Source organism: Antedon mediterranea, chromosome 4 (genome assembly GCF_964355755.1).
Source record: "Antedon mediterranea chromosome 4, ecAntMedi1.1, whole genome shotgun sequence".
In the NCBI taxonomy this organism is placed as follows: domain Eukaryota; kingdom Metazoa; phylum Echinodermata; class Crinoidea; order Comatulida; family Antedonidae; genus Antedon; species Antedon mediterranea.
Window position 1 is genome coordinate 30,124,645 of NC_092673.1, and position 20,556 is coordinate 30,145,200.

Below are 20,556 nucleotides of genomic sequence, written 5' to 3' on the forward strand. Positions count from 1 at the left end.
AATTTGAAAATGCGTAGTTAAGAGATGGGTGCAATACTAAGATAGTTTGCCAAAAATTGAGTTTATTTTTAATTTTAAAGACAAAATGTAAATAGAAATGACACCAAAGTAAAGAAAACACTAGATAATATAAAACCTAAATAAATTCCTGTCATTTGATTGGACGAATGTGGGTCACATGGCGTGCAATAGTACGCACTATTAAACAATCGTTTAATAGTACTTTTATATTTTTTAGTGTACGAAAAAAAAAACACCAAACACCACATATTCATAATATACACATTTAATAGGGTAAACATTGTTCAAGACACTTGATCTATAATTATATTATCAATAAAATATTTGAATAATTGTTTATTGAGTAATTTCAGAAATTTTGCGTTTTAAATATTAACATTTTTAGATATTTATCTCAGCACATCACATGCTTTTTATCATGATCTTTAGGTATAAAAAATAGTATACTTTGAACTTTAAATTACCAAAATATCTCCCCCACCAAAACAACTTGATCAACACCACCTACTTCAACTCAATAAAATCTAATTTACACTATTTGTATATTTTTTCTATTATATATTATATATTTTTTATAAAGAATTATAATTTCTAGTCCTTGGTATATTGCTTTGACATTCACTTAGATTTATAGTAGACTTTTTAAAAACGCTGCTGAAGTCAATTTGATACTTATACATAGATTTGCTCACTCATCTTCACTCAAATACAAACCCACACCTACCTCTATTCTTCAAATATCCCATAATTCATCATGGCAATCATTTCATTGCACCATGAGACTAAAGTATGCCCCCCCCCCCCACCCTCATCTCCTCTTTTCCTCTTATTCATCATGGCAACGATATGCACGAATAACATCACGTATAGGTGCACGGCACATCGGACAGTTGTTACCTTGTGATTTTAACTTGAGACCACAACATAGACAGACACACATGTGGCCGCACTGGTACAGAACTGAATCTATCGACTTCTCAAGGCAGATAAGACAGTGTCCCTCATTGGCTGGTTGAGTAGCACTTTGAGGCAAAGTTTCTGTTCCTGCAAATCAAGAAATGAAGTTTTTATTAAAGCCTCAAATACACTAGACTTTCTTTCTCTTATTAAATTGACCAAGAAAAGTCTAATCAGAATACTGGCTCCCTCATGGTATAATGAACCAAGTCAATGGTTACTTTTACCAACTACTGCCTGCCCAGTAGAAGTTATCATGGTCTTGGTATACTAACCATGCTAAAACTAAAAGTCCAATCTTAACACATGACCTTTACCATGCGAGTCAATCATAGTTGTTAAAATCATGATTAAATTTTGGTAAAACCATGGTAAATAAAACTAACTGCGTAAAATGATCAAAGTGTGAACAACCAATGACATGTTGGGTATTGTTACTTTGGTTAAATTTAACATTTTTCAAGTCCAGTGCGAACAAGACTTTTAAAGACCCATTCCCAACAATTGTTGATATTTTGTAAAAATAATGCATATGTTACTTTAAAAACATTAAACCATGTCATTTCTTGTCTTATATGTACGTCTTATGGTAATTTATGATAAAAAGAGAAAGAGAGAGAAACAATGCACTACCTAAAAGTAGCTCGCAGTGAATGTCCTCTAATGTACGGTCTTAGGCCTAGCCTAGCTAGGCTTAGTTTTGTATACTTAGCTGGTAAACAACAGTAACGTACGGAGACTGTGCGCTAGCTATAGGCCTAAAGTCTGATGTTGTCCTAGTTGCTGCATCAATTGTCTTCCTGTTTTTGCCAGAATCCGTAATACAAATTGGGAGAAAATTTACGATTCTTCCATTTATTTTGGCCTTCATGATCAATTGTAAGTAGGTGAATCACAGAAGAAACTAAAATATCAACCGCGCACAATGCACGATAAAAACGTAGAGAATAGGATTTAATCATTTGTTAAAATGGAAAATCACTAGTGACCAACATTTAAGTTTATATATTCAGTAGTTCATACACTCCCACTACAGTGTCACTTTCAGGCATAAAAACGATTAATTCAGAAATAAAGAAAAACCTTAATCCAATTCAAAATTTATAAATTAAGTCTCATATTTTAAAGAAATGTCAAAATTGCAACATGTAACAAGAATAATTTACAAATTCTAATAATCTTGACCATTAATTTGATCTGCAAATTTAATTGATGGTTGTCACGGTAATGCAGATATTCTAGCTCACGTCCGAACTTGTTTTTTTACACATACTGTACAATGATTGGGTATGGCCAGTTTGGATTTCATCCAGCAGGGCTATGAATGACCCCATAACATTTAAACTGGTCAGTAGCAATATATCAAGCCAACTAGGCATGAATGAAAGTGAGCCAATATATTAGGCTTATGAGTTCGTAAGGTTATTAAAAGCTATGTTATTGAACACTAAGAGGGCACTGGTCATTATTTAATAGATGACCTTAAAAATGAATGATTATTTTGAGTTGGAAATAAACAGATGGCTGCAAATTTATGCAAATAATTATCTTACATATATTCAACTTGCGAACTTAATAACTCATAAATGATGAGAAGACAAAAAGAGAAATTTTGAATATTAATTATTATTTACTAATTGATAGTTTACGAGGTCACATTGCATTTAATTGACCTCCAATGACGTACAACTACATGATCAGAGCAAAGCATAAATAAACAGAATCCATATTTTTAATGGTTATCGTTATTATTGTTATATATCTAGTATGTTTCATCAATAGATTCAAAATTAACAAAAAAACATGGTAAATCAATACATAAAAAATTACAATTTAACCTAAAAATATAATTCACCATATTTTCATGTTTAAAGAGACCAATAGTTGATATTAATTTGAGAAAATATAACACTCAAGTTATGACTCACGACCTCCCTTAACTGTGCCTAAGGCAAGGTCATTTTGGCCATCTAATAACACAAAATGCCTTAATCTTCATTTTAATGTTGATTTTTTTTCTCAGTTTCTTTCAAAATATCCCTGCATTCACTCAAAAGCTTTGTTTCGGATATTTTATCCAATCAGAATATTCGCTTTTAAATTAAGTATTGTCCTGCTTTGTTAGTTAGGAAAAATTGATTTCAAAATGTATTCAATTTAAAAAATAAGAGAAACGTTTCTAATCCCTTTTGCATTGGATTTTAGCATTGTATTTGAACAAATTTAAAATGACAGACATTGATTCTGTATACAGTGATATTGATGATAGAGATATAAAACAACAATGATGGCTTCTCAAACTTCTCCAAACAAATTAGTTTAAGTTTGGATTCAACTTTCTTTAAAACCATATACCTTTAGCCTAAGTTAATGGTATACAGTACTCTAAAGTCAAGTTACAAATGAATTAATCTTTTTTATAAATGTTATCTAATGTATGATGCTTGTGAATGTTTTGTTATTTTTTTCCATATTTATGTTGAGGAAAACAATTTTTCCATTTGTATATTTTAGAACAAATAAACTTTTATTTGGATTTGATAACTGAAATCGACCGTTCTCTATATCCTCACTCGTGGAAACTTCCAACAATATTAATATTGTTAATTACAAATGTCCTTTAGGGTTAAATTTGTGCATTTTTTAAAGTCTAGACCAGACAATTTATGGTTTATTTTTTTCCGATTTAAAATTGTTTCTGAAGTTAATATGAAAAGTTTAATCTCATACATTCTTTGTTTTAAAGGTAAGCTCACAACAGAACAGCTTTCCCTCTTTTTATTATTAATTTAATAACATTCATTTAATATAATATCGTATGGGAACTGATGGAGTCCATTACTAAAGCACGTCGTTCAAGGTATTTCTGTGAGCTATGATTTCACAATGACTGTATTTGTTTCACTTTAAGAAGAAACTGAAGTAATAAATGAGAAAAATGATATTAGTGTCTGCTGCATGGTCATCTTTATATTACCATTCAAAAGAGGTTTTAAAAAGCGCGTTAAAATTGATGACATGTGAATCAATCCGACATCTGCTACGTAGATGGCCGTAATTAAGAAAGAGTCGTCACGCCTGCACAATTTGAATTTATCTTTTAATGAGAGGATACATGTGATTTATAAATCAATGTCATTTATATTTTGAGTGATTATGGATCAGTACCTGCATTTGGAGCAGCTAATGTTTTTTTTTTTTTTTTAAATTACAGTTTCAGAAGGAAATAATGTCAAATTAAATATAAATTATTAATAAATTTACTTAGTTAATTCTTATGCTATCAATTCTCATCAAGATTTTTTTTTATATTGATTGGAATCTTATTTAATTTACAGTTATGTTTCTACAGAACTGTATTCTCTTTAAGTACTTGAAACACCTGGTATAAAAAGAAAAACTTAAGAATGTGCTGAGGTTGACACTCATTTTTTTTTGTACCATTGCATCAGCTATAATTTATGCAACATTTGATCTTTATATTTCTCACATTTTTACTGTATACTAAAAGTCCAAAATAAATCAAAGTCATTATTCTCATTTAGAAAGAAATAAATGTTTTCTTGAATGAATTGAATGAATAAGTCAAAAATATTAAATGTGAAAGCGTAATTTTTTGCTCAAGTGAAGGAAGAATGAGTAAAATAAGAATCACAAATGAATGAATGGCAGACTACTATGATACTCCTCCTCACTCAAGCTTGCTGAATGAGATAAAAATTAACTTGAATTTAAACTTGACAGTTAATTATATTTTGAATAAAACCAGAGGTTCAAGTCATGCTCGATTCAAGGGCTGTCACGTAGAATCAAATGTGTAAAACACGCAAATCACATACACAGGTCGTCGAATCATGATTGATAGTTTAACGCGTTTGTAAAACCTTTTACGGGTAAACATGTGGTATTCAACGGTAATAAAACTTGGCAACGGTGATGAGCAGTGAGAAATGTTCACGTATTAAAGCACTTTGACTTTGGGATGTTAATCTGAGTCTAAAACCTTATAGTACAATCAAACCGGATTAATGTACACTTTTGGGCAGTAACCCTTGCTGTTTGACAATAACAAAATACAATAAAGTATTAGCGGCCAGTTGGTTGACATTCCACAGTAAAAAGAAAAATACTGGTTATAATTATTTTTAGAAAGATTGAGTACTTTATGACTTCTATATATGTAAGGGTCAAGGAAACAGTTGACCCAAAAAGAATACAGGAATAGTTCAATACACTTTTAGCAATTTAACCACAGGGCTAAAGATTTACAACACTTTTAGGTAACAGTAAAGCTGACTTCCCCCAATGGGATGGGTTTTATGTAGTTGACCAGTCTGAAATCAGTAAATGAAAGTGACCAGGCTCCCACGATAAGTTTAGCAGCTGCATTTCCTGTCCGACATCAGGCGCCGGTCAATAAGGGTATAATGTCCAATATCGTAGGTCAATTATGTTAATTCCTGTATGGTTAGATCATTAATCTTGGCCAATGTCCAGTGTTTTAGACTTACTGGGGCCACATTCCATAAAAGATGTAAATGTTCATATCCCTAGATAGTTATTATAAATCTTGATATTGCAAATTTCAGAACGCATTATATGGCATTACAATACTTTAATGTGTATACATCCGGGATCTAATGATATGTTAAATACAGTGTTATTGCACGGTTTGTCTTTATAAAATGTTCCAGCGAAAATGTGTGGTAAAAATATATGAAAAGGAACATTATTTATCATTTAGCAAGATTGGCACTCAAATTCTCTGGATTGATGTTCTTAATTTTTAATATTATACTATTTTCTATCTTCAACTGTTAGTTATTATTTTATTTTAAACCACAATGAAATCTAGCAAGCAATATCATTTTGATAAAAAGAATTAATCATGAAATGGTCATTTGGATGATAATTTATGATAGCGTGAGGCTTATGTGTTTCGGTGCATGCTAGATAAATGACATGCATATTTATGAACAACAATGGAGTGAATATATTTACTTTTTATTTTATCAGTAACACAATTTAGAACTAATACTGGTCTAAAAAAATCTGCAAACCAAATTAATATTTGGTTAACAAATACTATGTCGTCTTTCCAATTAACTTAATGAGATCATGTATTTTATATGGATTTAAGGGGACATCATAAACAAAAGTGATTTAGAAATTAGAAATAAAATTAATTATGAGGTCAGTTGTATGAAATTAAATTTTACTAAGCACCATAAGATATTAACAATTAGTTTAATTTTTGCATTCACTTAAATTTCGCAGTATAATAATCTAAATCAATTATATTATTATATACAGTAAATATTTAGGGGAAAAAATTAATGGTAGATAAATAAATTGAATGTTAAAATTATAGGTAGGCTATTAAATGGATTCTAATTCTTCAGAAATAAATAAAAAATATTTATCAATAATATGAAGGTAAGAATTCAAAAACAATAACAAAATGAATTGTTTTAAAAAACCTTGGGTGTAAATAAATATGGATCCAATTAAAACAAAAATTTGATCAAAATATTAAAATTATAACGATATAATTTTTTGAATGATTAACTTTAAATTGTAAAGATTAAATCAATTGAAGGACAAACTGCGAATTGTTTCTCAAAAATTTAAACAAAAAATAATTAATTTAATTATCAACAAATTTAAATAATGAACCATTGAAAAAGTAGGCCATTATTTATGATTAAACTGTTAAAAAGTAGAAATAAAATCAATAAAAATAACAAACAATAAAAAAATATAACAATAAAAAAATATTATCACTACGGCAATGACAACAAGGACAAGATACAATGGGTCAATATAATATCATTATTATTTGTAAATATTAGAATAAATGCTAAAAGGCAGTTTTTGAATGAATTCAATAAAAGATTAACTTGTTGTATGTTTATTTAAAAATTAATTCAAATTGATTGCTTGATTTGAATTTAAAATTGCCAAACTTGATTCTTTTTTGTGTACGTGTATGCAAATTATATTTTTATTTATCATATTTAAAATTATTCTTAAGAAACAAAACATAATAATGTTAAGACGTTTTTGTTGCAGGCATGTTGATATGAATTTACTAGCCTAACCATAGCAGCTGACATGCTCAAACTGCATACACTTCGCCTAGAGAAAGTATCTACAATTTACGGAAGTTGGAGGCTAGGCTATAAATCAGTCTCCTTTTATTTCCCTTACCAATCACCTAAGAAATCTAGGCCTAGTACATACCTGAACGACCGGTCAAAGCAGCTGCCACCTCCTGACGTATTGCTCGTTGCATGTCCATTTGTAGGTCAAAGGTCAATTGTACCATATTCTTCAATTCCTCCATCTGTCTTCTCAACGATTCAAATTCTAAACTCTGTAGAGAAGGAAAAAAAGAAAACTACATCAACACAAAGTATTTATAAATGAAAATATCATGGTGGGAAAATCACGACCATATCCCGATATTGAAAGACAACGTGGTGAACCGTTCATAGCTAGTACAAGTACTGGCAACCAAACTAAACTTAGAATAACTTAAATTTGTCGTAGGCTCTGGTTTCCAGACAGTATAACTTGCGGGATTCACGTTCGAATAAGTGTTTATTGGAGTAATGGGGTGAAAAGATCAAATCAAAGGTCTGAATACCAGACAATATAGAATAAGTAGAGCACAATTGAGACTGTATTGTCTGATGGCTATAGTAATATTTACCTCCCAGACCTATTTTGATTGGACACTTTAAAAATGTATACCCCCCCCCCCCCTGAGTAATATAATTTCATAAAATGAATAACATTAAATTTACATTTTTAGTACAGTATGGTAAAATACAATACTAACTAACCACAAACAAAAAAATGTTTTTACAGTAAGATAGGTAGTCCTATTTGAGTGCATTTACATTGCCGTACGTGTTAAAAGTACAAATTTATGATATTTGACATAATCCACGTTCAAATGTCATATTCAATAAAACTCTATACTATTTAATAAAACATTGAAGAAAAGAAATATTTAAAAAATCTAAATCAAATATTGATTGAAGACTTTAGCTAGGGGCAATGGTGCAGTTACATCTGATGTTACAGTATAACAAATAAATTATACTATAAAAATGAACTTTTAAATTTACATTATTTCAGATTTGGAGATCAGATCTTTGTTTTAAATAACATTATGTGGAATTTTAAAGCCTAAACAATATTTCAAAATTAAAACAATAACAATTTATTTGAATAAATGTTTTCTTTTTGTAGATAATGCAACTTTTCTAGAAGTATGTTGTCATCTTTGTAATATGTATTCATACTTGATCTAATTTACAGAATTTTGGACTAACGCAATTCTATATCTAAAATCTGTTTTTAAACATTTATTTGTTTCTTAGAAAAATTTGTAAAATTAACTTTCAAAATCAAATAACAGACAGTTAAATCGGGAAAATACAATATGAGTCATGATCGTCTGAAAATGGATAAACAATCTTGAACAACAAAAATGATGAACAAAAACAAAAAACTATGATTTTATAAAAGATTAAATGGTTAATACACATATTACAATAATTCTAGCTGAAAAATTTGCACAAATTTCTGAAAGAACTAAAACATAAATGTTTGTTGTAAACTTACTACACAGTAGTAAAATCAACTGGATAAAAATAAAAAAAATAAAAAATTGTTGTTGTAAAATTGTGTACTGATAATTTATGCAGAATTTAAAATGTCGTGATCAGTAGAAATGCTGTCAAGCACGTGTCAATAAATTGATGATTGGTCTGCAGATGGTCACTGAATAACATGCTAAATTACAATATTTTACTATACAATGACAAACTGCAATGTAGCTATGGCTTATCTATTTTTTTCATATCATTAAGAAGGTCAGTTTTAACAAAGAGCCTAATCTTATCTTAGTTTCCTGAATGGACATACATTGTTTGACTCTTCCTTTGCTGGATTCAGTATTCGATTCGACCATAGGGGCTGGCTTGGGAATTATGTTAATGGCCATGTTGGACTTAAAACAGTAGAAGGACATTTATTAATAACCACTCAAGCAAGAAAATAAAAAAAAAACTACCGATTGTTCGGTTGAAATAGAGATCTAGTTAATGCAAGTTGTTCGCTAATAAATAAGCAATTTTTCTGAAATTTCATTTGCAATGGACAAACCACCTTGGCGCCAATGATAACTGCAATTGCGGCCAAGGACGTACGGTGACAATGATGAATATGCATTAGAAAAAACCGAAGAAACAAACGAGCAGAGAAATAAATGACTTCATAAATGAATGGGTAAAGTCAGGTCCGAGTGAATGAACAAAATAAATCAATTATTACAATAATGACCTTTCTAAAATCTTCTAATAATATAAACTTTGTAAACTCATTTGACCTAAATTTTTACCATTTTCTCTTAATTTGTTATCATAAGGAAATGATTAATTTAAATTTTGTTCAAATTTACGCCACCTCCAATTAATGACCACAATCCACTTTATACAGATACTGTATAGTGTGACACTAATAAAAAACCAAAACCAAACCAAAGGTACAGTCAAATCTCTCAATTACCAGACTCTCTCAAAACCAAACCAAAGGTACAGTCAAATCTCTCAATTACCAGACTCTCTCAAAACCAAACCAAAGGTACAGTGAAATCTCTCAATTACCAGACTCTCTCAAAACCAAACCAAAGGTACAGTCAAATCTCTCAATTACCAGACTCTCTCAAAACCAAACCAAAGGTACAGTGAAATCTCTCAATTACCAGACTCTCTCAAAACCAAACCAAAGGTACAGTCAAATCTCTCAATTACCAGACTCTCTCAAAACCAAACCAAAGGTACAGTCAAATCTCTCAATTACCAGACTCTCTCAAAACCAAACCAAAGGTACAGTCAAATCTCTCAATTACCAGACTCTCTCAAAACCAAACCAAAGGTACAGTCAAATCTCTCAATTACCAGACTCTCTCAAAACCAAACCAAAGGTACAGTCAAATCTCTCAATTACCAGACTCTCTCAAAACCAAACCAAAGGTACAGTCAAATCTCTCAATTACCAGACTCTCTCAAAACCAAACCAAAGGTACAGTCAAATCTCTCAATTACCAGACTCTCTCAAAACCAAACCAAAGGTACAGTCAAATCTCTCAATTACCAGACTCTCTCAAAACCAAACCAAAGGTACAGTCAAATCTCTCAATTACCAGACTCTATCGAAAACCAGAAACTATCCCAAAACCAAACTTTCCTTGAGGTTCAATAGCTCTAAAATCATTTTTACCATAAAAAATGTTCAGAATACCAGATATTCTAGAAAACCAGATGGGCCAATGTATGGTATTGAGTTGACTGCCCTACAATGTATGTTTACTAAGTGTTGTTATCCACATGATCCATGTACTTGCGTGCAAGAAACACAATAGGCAAAAATTGTTGGTGAAAATTACAATAACAAATTCTAAACCCTTTTGTTGGAAGTATTTAACAACTTCGGAAAGAAATACACCTTGTTTTGCTTCAGTGGCTTTTCCTATTGTGATGAAATTTTAATGGGTTTTCTTTCGCTTTAGAACTTATGGAATAAAAAAGAAATATGTTCACATTTTATCTGTGTCAAAGTAATAAATGGAAATAATAAAAAAAAGTACATTGGATTTTCTTCTTATAAGTTTGTGACTTAAGTATAGTAACCTAATTTGTCAATGTACAAGAAGGATAATGCGTAATAGTGGAGGATTGGCAAAATGTTTTATGTAGTCATAACTCACTAGAGGGCAGCAAACACATATTAAATGCAACATTTCACTTATTAGTCTCACTAAGTTAGCAAGGCCATAAAAAGTGCTTTCCCTTGAATCCTTGACTTGTGGTTAAAAAAAAACTGTAATAGTCAATCAATCAATCAATGAAATGTCAAAAGGGGTGTTATGGTTACTCAATGTTGGGTAACTTAGGAATGTTTTGGTAATTGTTTGCCAGGGGGCTACACCTGTTCAAATTAGACATATGAAAATAAGTTGTCATAAATTAACATATCCTACTTATTATATTCATAATTAAGGTGATTTCTGAGAAATTATGTAGGTGAAAGGTCAGGTTTTAGTCAAACAATTTAAAACCAACTATATATCTAAACATTCATGAACCCCTAAGCTACTGAAAAATATATTACTTTACGAAAAATAAATTGGAAATACCATAAATGTGAAAAAAAATCCCAAATTTATTTTGGGGGATAAAAGAATGAAAATAATTTAATCTCTAAATTTATAATCATTCCTTTAGAGATTAGAATGTGATAGTTGTGTGCAAAAACCAGGAAAATTGTTTTTCCAAGACATTTCCATTATGGCTAGTGGTCAACCATACCAGGATAAATCATTGGCCCATTCATACTATAATATAAATATTTAATTGAGGATTTTTTACATGTGATCAAAACAACAATGAGTGATGGTAGATTTCTCATTAATTAGTACATGTTGTTTATTCGAGTTGCTGTGAAAATGACTTAGCCAAGAAAGTGGTCATTATCTGAACATTTTGTCCTACTAAATCTCTCATTATTAAAGTAATGTAAATAAACGAAGATGCCTCAAATTTAAACAAACTAAATCATTTAGAATGTTGTATTTTTAATGGCCTGTTTCTATCTTTTGAAAAATCCAAGACGGTTTTCTTTGAAACCAGTTTTGAACATTTGTTGTTAAGAAAAATCATGTTGTAGCCAATTTTTACTCCAGATAAAACCGGTTTCACACTCAGAAACATCAGAAGTGAGGTCAAACTAAAACTGCTCCATTGGGCTTTGTTTGTGTAAGTAACCATTTTAAAATTAGTTCATTTGTGTTTTATTTTCTACTCAATGGAAACATACATCATGTTAAATATAATTATTCTAACACCAAATACATTTCGTTTGTCTTGTAATGTTTTAAATTGTGAAGAAAATCTTTCAACTGCATCCTTTCAGGTTTAATCTATCATAAAAATATACCAATATCTAAATTATTTATGTTGTATTTTCAGTATGTCTAAGTTAATTTTAAATGTATAAACAATCTGTCCTGTTGTAATTATGTTGTTCTAGTTTAATTGAACTGGTCACTTTCCATTAATTGTTCTAGGTATATACAATTACATGATGTTACAACTTTCACCTACAGTTCAAATCCCATTTTGGATTGGCACCTAGCTGACTGCATTTTACATTTGGCATATTAACAATTCCAAAGTGCTTGCCATTTTATTACTTGTGATAAATTGACATGTTGACCGTTTGCTGCAGAAAGCTTAGTCACATGACCAATCATTTCCTTACAATGCACTATGATTGGTTTCCATGGCTTAAGCAAAAACTAATGATGGCAGTGTTTAATAAAAATGCTCTCTATCAAAACTATACAGTCATACAATCCCAATACCACCAGACACCCTTAGGCTCATATGTTTTAGTTTTCAGGGAAGTCTGGTAAATGAATGTGTTTGAGTAAAACAGGAATTTGGACTTTTGATTTAGACCTCAATAAAATCTGGTTTTGGAAGAGTTTCCGGTTGTAGAGTACCCTATGTAACCAAAACGATACTGGAGACGAATACCACTATTTATTTGTTTGCCCCTTACTTGTTGTCATGCGCCAGATATATATTCAAAAGTATTATATTACCCGCCAAAACAGAACCGAAATGCACCATTTATTTAATACTAGATCCAAAAAAACCTCTCAAACTTAGCTAAATTGATTCAAGAAATTTTGTATTTGTTTAATTAGATGTTGCTGTTCGATATATAAATTATGTATAAGACCAAATATTTAAGTCTGGAAGGTTGAAAGAATGTTCTAAAGAAATAAATAATTGTTATTGCCAATTATTAGGAGAGTTTGTGTTTTCAGTGTTTGTAATATTTGAATATAAAAAAAATATTCTGTATGTTGTGTTAAAATTGGTTTAAAACATCACAATGGATTAATTTTTAAATAGGAACTAAAATGAGTGTTTTCCATGTTAGTGATGGGTCAAATATGTAACTTTATCCTCTCATGAGGGCAGTATATAGATTATCAAAACTGTTACCACATAAATCTGCTTAAATTTGTCAGAGCAGAATACATGATGAACAGTGGAGTAAATAAAACTCTGCGACAGTGGCAAACTCATTCATCCAGGTATTTGGTACATATTGATTAGTTTTGGATCTTTAAAAAAATTTAACTTACAGGCAGTGTTGTTTCCTCCCGAGGGTCATTCTGTGGACGTGGAGCATTGATGCCTAAATGACGGAAATCATTGCGTTGAATTCGTCGCGATGGTCGAATTGACTGTACAAATTCTGAAACACGTTGGCCATCAAATTCACCATTAGCCAGTCGATCCTAAAAGGAATATATATAAATTATTATTATTCACTATATGTTTTAATACTGACCTAACAGAGTTATCATGAATACATGTACTTTAAGATACTTAATATTTGAATATAAAACGTACATACAAACATGTTGGACAATTAGTTATTCAATTCAATTCACATTTATTCACGTCCAGAAGACAAAACTAACAAAAAGAAAATGGCAAGTGATAATAAAAGAAAATGGATGAAGGCAAATCCCAAAAAGATTTGAATCTTATGACGGGATTGCCTTTACAAATTTATTAATGAGTGGCCAAGCGGTTAAGACAGTGGAACCGTAATTACGTAGCCATAGCATCAGCAGGGGTTCGAGACTCACTCGCTTCATGGTAGAACGAGTCTTCTCGGATAAGGACTATAAACCGTATGTCCAGTGTACACATCTAGCTCATGTGCACTTTAAAGAATCTTTCGAGACGAGTAGGGGTTAGCCCGGTGTACTAGTACATCACAGCCACTGATCATAACTGGGCCCTCTGAAGAGGTCGCTCAGTATAAATAGATAAAATATTTCAAGGTTTGTGGTTCCAAAAAATAAGGTAAAGTTAAGAATCCCTCGCACTTCAGTAGATATGCTACAACTATCTTCTGGAGTAATAATAATAAATGTTGAGACATTCTCAACCTCCATTTCATTTTTAGAAAAACACATGGTGTTCATCAAACCTTATTTATTAGCGTTAAGTCGCCATGAAAACCTTTAAACAAGATTGAATGTTGGACAGTATTTTTCAAATTGTATTATTTTAACTTGCAATAACAACAAAATACTCTCACAATTGGACCAAGTCAGAATTTAAGAGTGTGACAGTTCGGCCACAAGATAATTTAACAGGAAACCACAGTAAAGTGGTCAAAAGCCAAAACTAATAGTAAAGTCAGTTTCACTGATATGGCAGAGTGCACTCGAGAACTGACACTGGTGAGTATGTAAGCCATTCACTTCCTGTTTGGTTATTTTAATAAAGTTGAGTTGTACAATTTGGTACACGCTTGCCAGGTCTGCTAGAGGATTTTTTTAACATCATGAGGAATCAATTAGTTACAATGATCATAAGAAATAAACAAGAGACAAACACAACTGGGAATTGACATTGATGGTAAAAACATTTGCAGAAACAAAACAATTTACTTCCATCTAGTATGAACTTTCAGTGACTCTGCGCGGTAATTATGCTAAACAAAATGATTTACTTAATCCAAGTACGTACTCTTATCCTGTTGAGGTAAACACTTTATTTACACCTAGTATGTACTCCATCGTCAAACTAAACCATATACTTACACCTAGTACGTACTATATCGTCAAACTAAACCATATACTTACACCTAGTACGTACTATATCGTCAAACTAAACCATATACTTACACCTAGTACGTACTATATCGTCAAACTAAACCATATACTTACACCTAGTACGTACTATATCGTCAAACTAAACCATATACTTACACCTAGTATGTACTCTATCGTCAAACTAAACCATATACTTACACCTAGTACGTACTATATCGTCAAACTAAACCATATACTTACACCTAGTACGTACTATATCGTCAAACTAAACCATATACTTACACCTAGTATGTACTCTATCGTCAAACTAAACCATATACTTACACCTAGTACGTACTATATCGTCAAACTAAACCATATACTTACACCTAGTACGTACTATATCGTCAAACTAAACCATATACTTACACCTAGTACGTACTCTATTGTCAAACTAAACCATATACTTACACCTAGTACGTACTATATCGTCAAACTAAACCATATACTTACACCTAGTACGTACTATATCGTCAAACTAAACCATATACTTACACCTAGTACGTACTCAATCGTCAAACTAAACCATATACTTACACCTAGTATGTACTCTATCGTCAAACTAAACCATATACTTACACCTAGTATGTACTCTATCGTCAAACTAAACCATATACTTACACCTAGTACGTACTATATCGTCAAACTAAACCATATACTTACACCTAGTATGTACTCTATTGTCAAACTAAACCATATACTTACACCTAGTATGTACTCTATTGTCAAACTAAACCATATACTTACACCTAGTATGTACTCTATTGTCAAACTAAACCATATACTTACACCTAGTATGTACTCTATTGTCAAACTAAACCATATACTTACACCTAGTATGTACTCTATTGTCAAACTAAACCATATACTTACACCTAGTATGTACTCTATTGTCAAACTAAACCATATACTTACACCTAGTATGTACTCTATTGTCAAACTAAACCATATACTTACACCTAGTATGTACTCTATCGTCAAACTAAACCATATACTTACACCTAGTATGTACTATATTGTCAAACTAAACCATATACTTACACCTAGTATGTACTCTATCGTCAAACTAAACCATATACTTACACCTAGTATGTACTCTATTGTCAAACTAAACCATATACTTACACCTAGTACGTACTATATCGTCAAACTAAACCATATACTTACACCTAGTATGTACTCTATTGTCAAACTAAACCATATACTTACACCTAGTATGTACTCTATTGTCAAACTAAACCATATACTTACACCTAGTACGTACTATATCGTCAAACTAAACCATATACTTACACCTAGTATGTACTCTATTGTCAAACTAAACCATATACTTACACCTAGTACGTACTATATCGTCAAACTAAACCATATACTTACACCTAGTATGTACTCTATTGTCAAACTAAACCATATACTTACACCTAGTATGTACTCTATTGTCAAACTAAACCATATACTTACACCTAGTACGTACTATATCGTCAAACTAAACCATATACTTACACCTAGTATGTACTCTATCGTCAAACTAAACCATATACTTACACCTAGTATGTACTATATCGTCAAACTAAACCATATACTTACACCTAGTACGTACTATATCGTCAAACTAAACCATATACTTACACCTAGTACGTACTATATCGTCAAACTAAACCATATACTTACACCTAGTATGTACTCTATCGTCAAACTAAACCATATACTTACACCTAGTACGTACTATATCGTCAAACTAAACCATATACTTACACCTAGTACGTACTATATCGTCAAACTAAACCATATACTTACACCTAGTATGTACTCTATCGTCAAACTAAACCATATACTTACACCTAGTACGTACTATATCGTCAAACTAAACCATATACTTACACCTAGTACGTACTATATCGTCAAACTAAACCATATACTTACACCTAGTACGTACTCTATTGTCAAACTAAACCATATACTTACACCTAGTACGTACTATATCGTCAAACTAAACCATATACTTACACCTAGTACGTACTATATCGTCAAACTAAACCATATACTTACACCTAGTATGTACTCTATCGTCAAACTAAACCATATACTTACACCTAGTACGTACTATATCGTCAAACTAAACCATATACTTACACCTAGTACGTACTATATCGTCAAACTAAACCATATACTTACACCTAGTATGTACTCTATCGTCAAACTAAACCATATACTTACACCTAGTACGTACTATATCGTCAAACTAAACCATATACTTACACCTAGTACGTACTATATCGTCAAACTAAACCATATACTTACACCTAGTACGTACTCTATTGTCAAACTAAACCATATACTTACACCTAGTACGTACTATATCGTCAAACTAAACCATATACTTACACCTAGTACGTACTATATCGTCAAACTAAACCATATACTTACACCTAGTACGTACTCAATCGTCAAACTAAACCATATACTTACACCTAGTATGTACTCTATCGTCAAACTAAACCATATACTTACACCTAGTATGTACTCTATCGTCAAACTAAACCATATACTTACACCTAGTACGTACTATATCGTCAAACTAAACCATATACTTACACCTAGTATGTACTCTATTGTCAAACTAAACCATATACTTACACCTAGTATGTACTCTATTGTCAAACTAAACCATATACTTACACCTAGTATGTACTCTATTGTCAAACTAAACCATATACTTACACCTAGTATGTACTCTATTGTCAAACTAAACCATATACTTACACCTAGTATGTACTCTATCGTCAAACTAAACCATATACTTACACCTAGTACGTACTATATCGTCAAACTAAACCATATACTTACACCTAGTATGTACTCTATTGTCAAACTAAACCATATACTTACACCTAGTATGTACTCTATTGTCAAACTAAACCATATACTTACACCTAGTATGTACTCTATTGTCAAACTAAACCATATACTTACACCTAGTATGTACTCTATTGTCAAACTAAACCATATACTTACACCTAGTATGTACTCTATTGTCAAACTAAACCATATACTTACACCTAGTATGTACTCTATTGTCAAACTAAACCATATACTTACACCTAGTACGTACTATATCGTCAAACTAAACCATATACTTACACCTAGTATGTACTCTATTGTCAAACTAAACCATATACTTACACCTAGTACGTACTATATCGTCAAACTAAACCATATACTTACACCTAGTATGTACTCTATCGTCAAACTAAACCATATACTTACACCTAGTACGTACTCTATCGTCAAACTAAACCATATACTTACACCTAGTACGTACTCTATCGTCAAATTAAACCATATACTTACGCCTAGTATGTATTCCAGCCTGCCGCGGAAGTTGCTTTCAAGCGTAGATGATACCAGCTGTTGTTGAACTAGATTGCTAATGTCTGCTATGAAGTCTTCTCGTCGGTTTGTGTCGAGATTTACAACTGGAGAAGGATTTTGTTGATTTCTAGAAAACAAAAAGAAGATTATTAGGGAGGTTTCGCAAAGCTACGATAACGAAAACGTCACACACAATCAATGTGTCTAACAAACAAGTACATACGTACATTTGCAAACATTACTTGCTATGCTAAATATTTGTATATTTGTTTGTATTTCATGATTGATATAGTACAGGAATGCCTAACTCAATTCAGTAAAAAATTAAAAATTGAGGGCGTAGTTCTCGAATAAATTAAGATATTATAACATAGGAGGCGCTATATACATTTTCAATTTATTGTCTCACACATTGGCCAATAAAAAAAGTTAGTGAAATTTATGTAAATGTAAACTTACTCATTCCTAAGGAGCCATGGTCTTTGAGGCAAGACTCCTGATGGTGCTGGTGGTTGGGTTGGTGGATTCTGTGACTGTTGCCATCGCTGATGTGGTGGTTGCCATTGCTGCTGTTGTGGTTGCCGTTGCTGCTGTGGTTGCAATTGTTGCTGTGACTGTTGCCAATGCATAAACTGTTGAAATTGCTGTTGCTGCCAAGCTGCAAATTGATTCTGTTGCTACGTTAAAAAAGACTTTAATTAGAATTATTGGAATAAATGACACCAAAAATATTTAAAAATTAGACTATTTTACTAATTAGTCCAGTCAATAAATTCAAAGTCTACTTACTGGTGACCCTACGGCTTGATTTGGTGCTGAAAAAGGTGTTGGCTGCAAACCGTTCAGATTAAAAGGTGGTGGCTGTGGAATTGCAAACCTAGAATCTGATTGTTGTGAGGTCACACTAGCTGAAGCCTCGCTTAATGTTTCAACTGGCGAGAAATGCTCTGCCGCTGCTGCTGCCATGGCTAGCCCAGCCACTCGCAGTCTTTGAGCGCGCTCCATCTCTTGATCTTGTCGGTAAACAGTTCCACGCACGACACTCTCTAACTCTTGTCTAAATTGCATGCTTCGGAGTAAGTTTGAGACAGGACGAGATTCAAAAAGACAGTCGATGTCCAAGACCACATTCTCAGGTCTCTCACATTCTTCGTCAGAAAATTCATCAGGTTTAAAGCGCTTAGCAAAGAATTTTTCAATATTTTGCTTGTTTTCACCTTCTGTAACAGGTTTATCGCCATGTTTTATCTTCCTAATTTCAAACATTAATTCCCTAATATAAAAATAAAAAAATGAAAGGCTCTGGTGTGTAAATACTTTATTAGATTAGAAAAAATAATTACATGGCTACAGTATAATCATACTTTGAGGTAATTAAAACTTATTATATTGCAATTATTAGTTGCGAAAGAAATAACACGTCCGACTACTTTAGAGAACAAGATGGAGAGTAACTTTTATTCATGAAGCATTCTGGGAACTAAGAACTATAACTGACGTCATACAAACATATTAGATATAGATATGCGAGATATAGATATGCGAGATATAGATATGCGAGATATAGATATGCGAGATATAGATATGCGAGATATAGATATGCGAGATATAGATATGCGAGATATAAAAACAATAAAAAAGTATGCCTATAATGATGATATACAGACTACAGTATTGAAACATAGTTTCTGACTGGACCAACCCCAATTAAAATAATTGTCAAGGTAAAGACTGCCCTCTATAGTGAGGAGCACAATGTAAGAAAGCAATAGTAATAATACCATTATAATTATAATTTTGCTATAAATCGAAATTAATAAATTATTTATACAGCATATAGCCTTTGCTGTGGCATACATTCACGAACATTGCCAGTACGACAACCGGCACTTACGGCGCTCCATACATTTAGAGCAGTGCAGCAAGATTGTCGTAATGTATAGAATAGCCCTACTAGACTTAGTTGGTGCTTTAGGCCTAACTTACCTGCGCTGTTTTACAAGGAAATTGTCTAAGCTGGAATTTCCCTGTGTTACAGCACTACTCTCTATGTTTCCATTTCCACCTTCAGCCATTTTATATTGCTTTTAATTTATTATATGTCAAATAACCCGACTAGAATAGCCTACAATCTTCCGCGAGAAAAATGACTGGAACTGTGGAACATCACCGTGCGCGAGGTGGTCGTTTGTTTATATCTGCTGTTGCAAAGATGATATCACCGGTACTGATTGTGATTGGTTGACGATTACCTCATGTATGGGTCATAAGTTAGGCACACTCCTATTGGTGGAAAGTGAGTCACATTTTTATTGTTTCATCGTGACTGAAATTATAACAGGTCTAAAAATAGTAATGACACCAAAAGTATAACAAATGGTTGACCGTATACCCAGAAAAAACGGATATATCGGCATCCTGTATCACCAACTACACCTACTAAT

General features: G+C 31.9%; 1 protein-coding gene across 1 annotated transcript; it reads right to left on the reverse strand.

The window, feature by feature from the left end:
* Window positions 1-208: 208 nt before the first annotated feature.
* On the reverse strand, window positions 209-20,287 carry LOC140047241 (uncharacterized). The gene is made up of 7 exons (XM_072092141.1): window positions 20,099-20,287; window positions 18,902-19,385; window positions 18,572-18,789; window positions 18,092-18,239; window positions 13,211-13,366; window positions 7,222-7,354; window positions 209-1,065 (listed from the first exon to the last, which is right to left on the reverse strand). Exons 1-7 carry the CDS (start codon window positions 20,185-20,187, stop codon window positions 848-850), a joined length of 1,446 nt encoding a protein of 481 aa, XP_071948242.1. The 5' UTR covers window positions 20,188-20,287; the 3' UTR covers window positions 209-847.
* Window positions 20,288-20,556: the final 269 nt, after the last annotated feature.

Excerpts from the sequence above, each read along its gene's own strand:
- LOC140047241 (XM_072092141.1), bottom strand. The coding sequence starts at position 20,187 with ATGGCTGAAGGTGGAAATGGAAACATAGAGAGTAGTGCTGTAACACAG. Across the intron at positions 13,367-18,091 it reads GGCTGGAATACATACTAGGC|GATCGACTGGCTAATGGTGA; the intron begins GTAAGTATATGG and ends TATTCCTTTTAG. Across the intron at positions 1,066-7,221 it reads TGCTTTGACCGGTCGTTCAG|GAACAGAAACTTTGCCTCAA; the intron begins GTATGTACTAGG and ends CTTGATTTGCAG.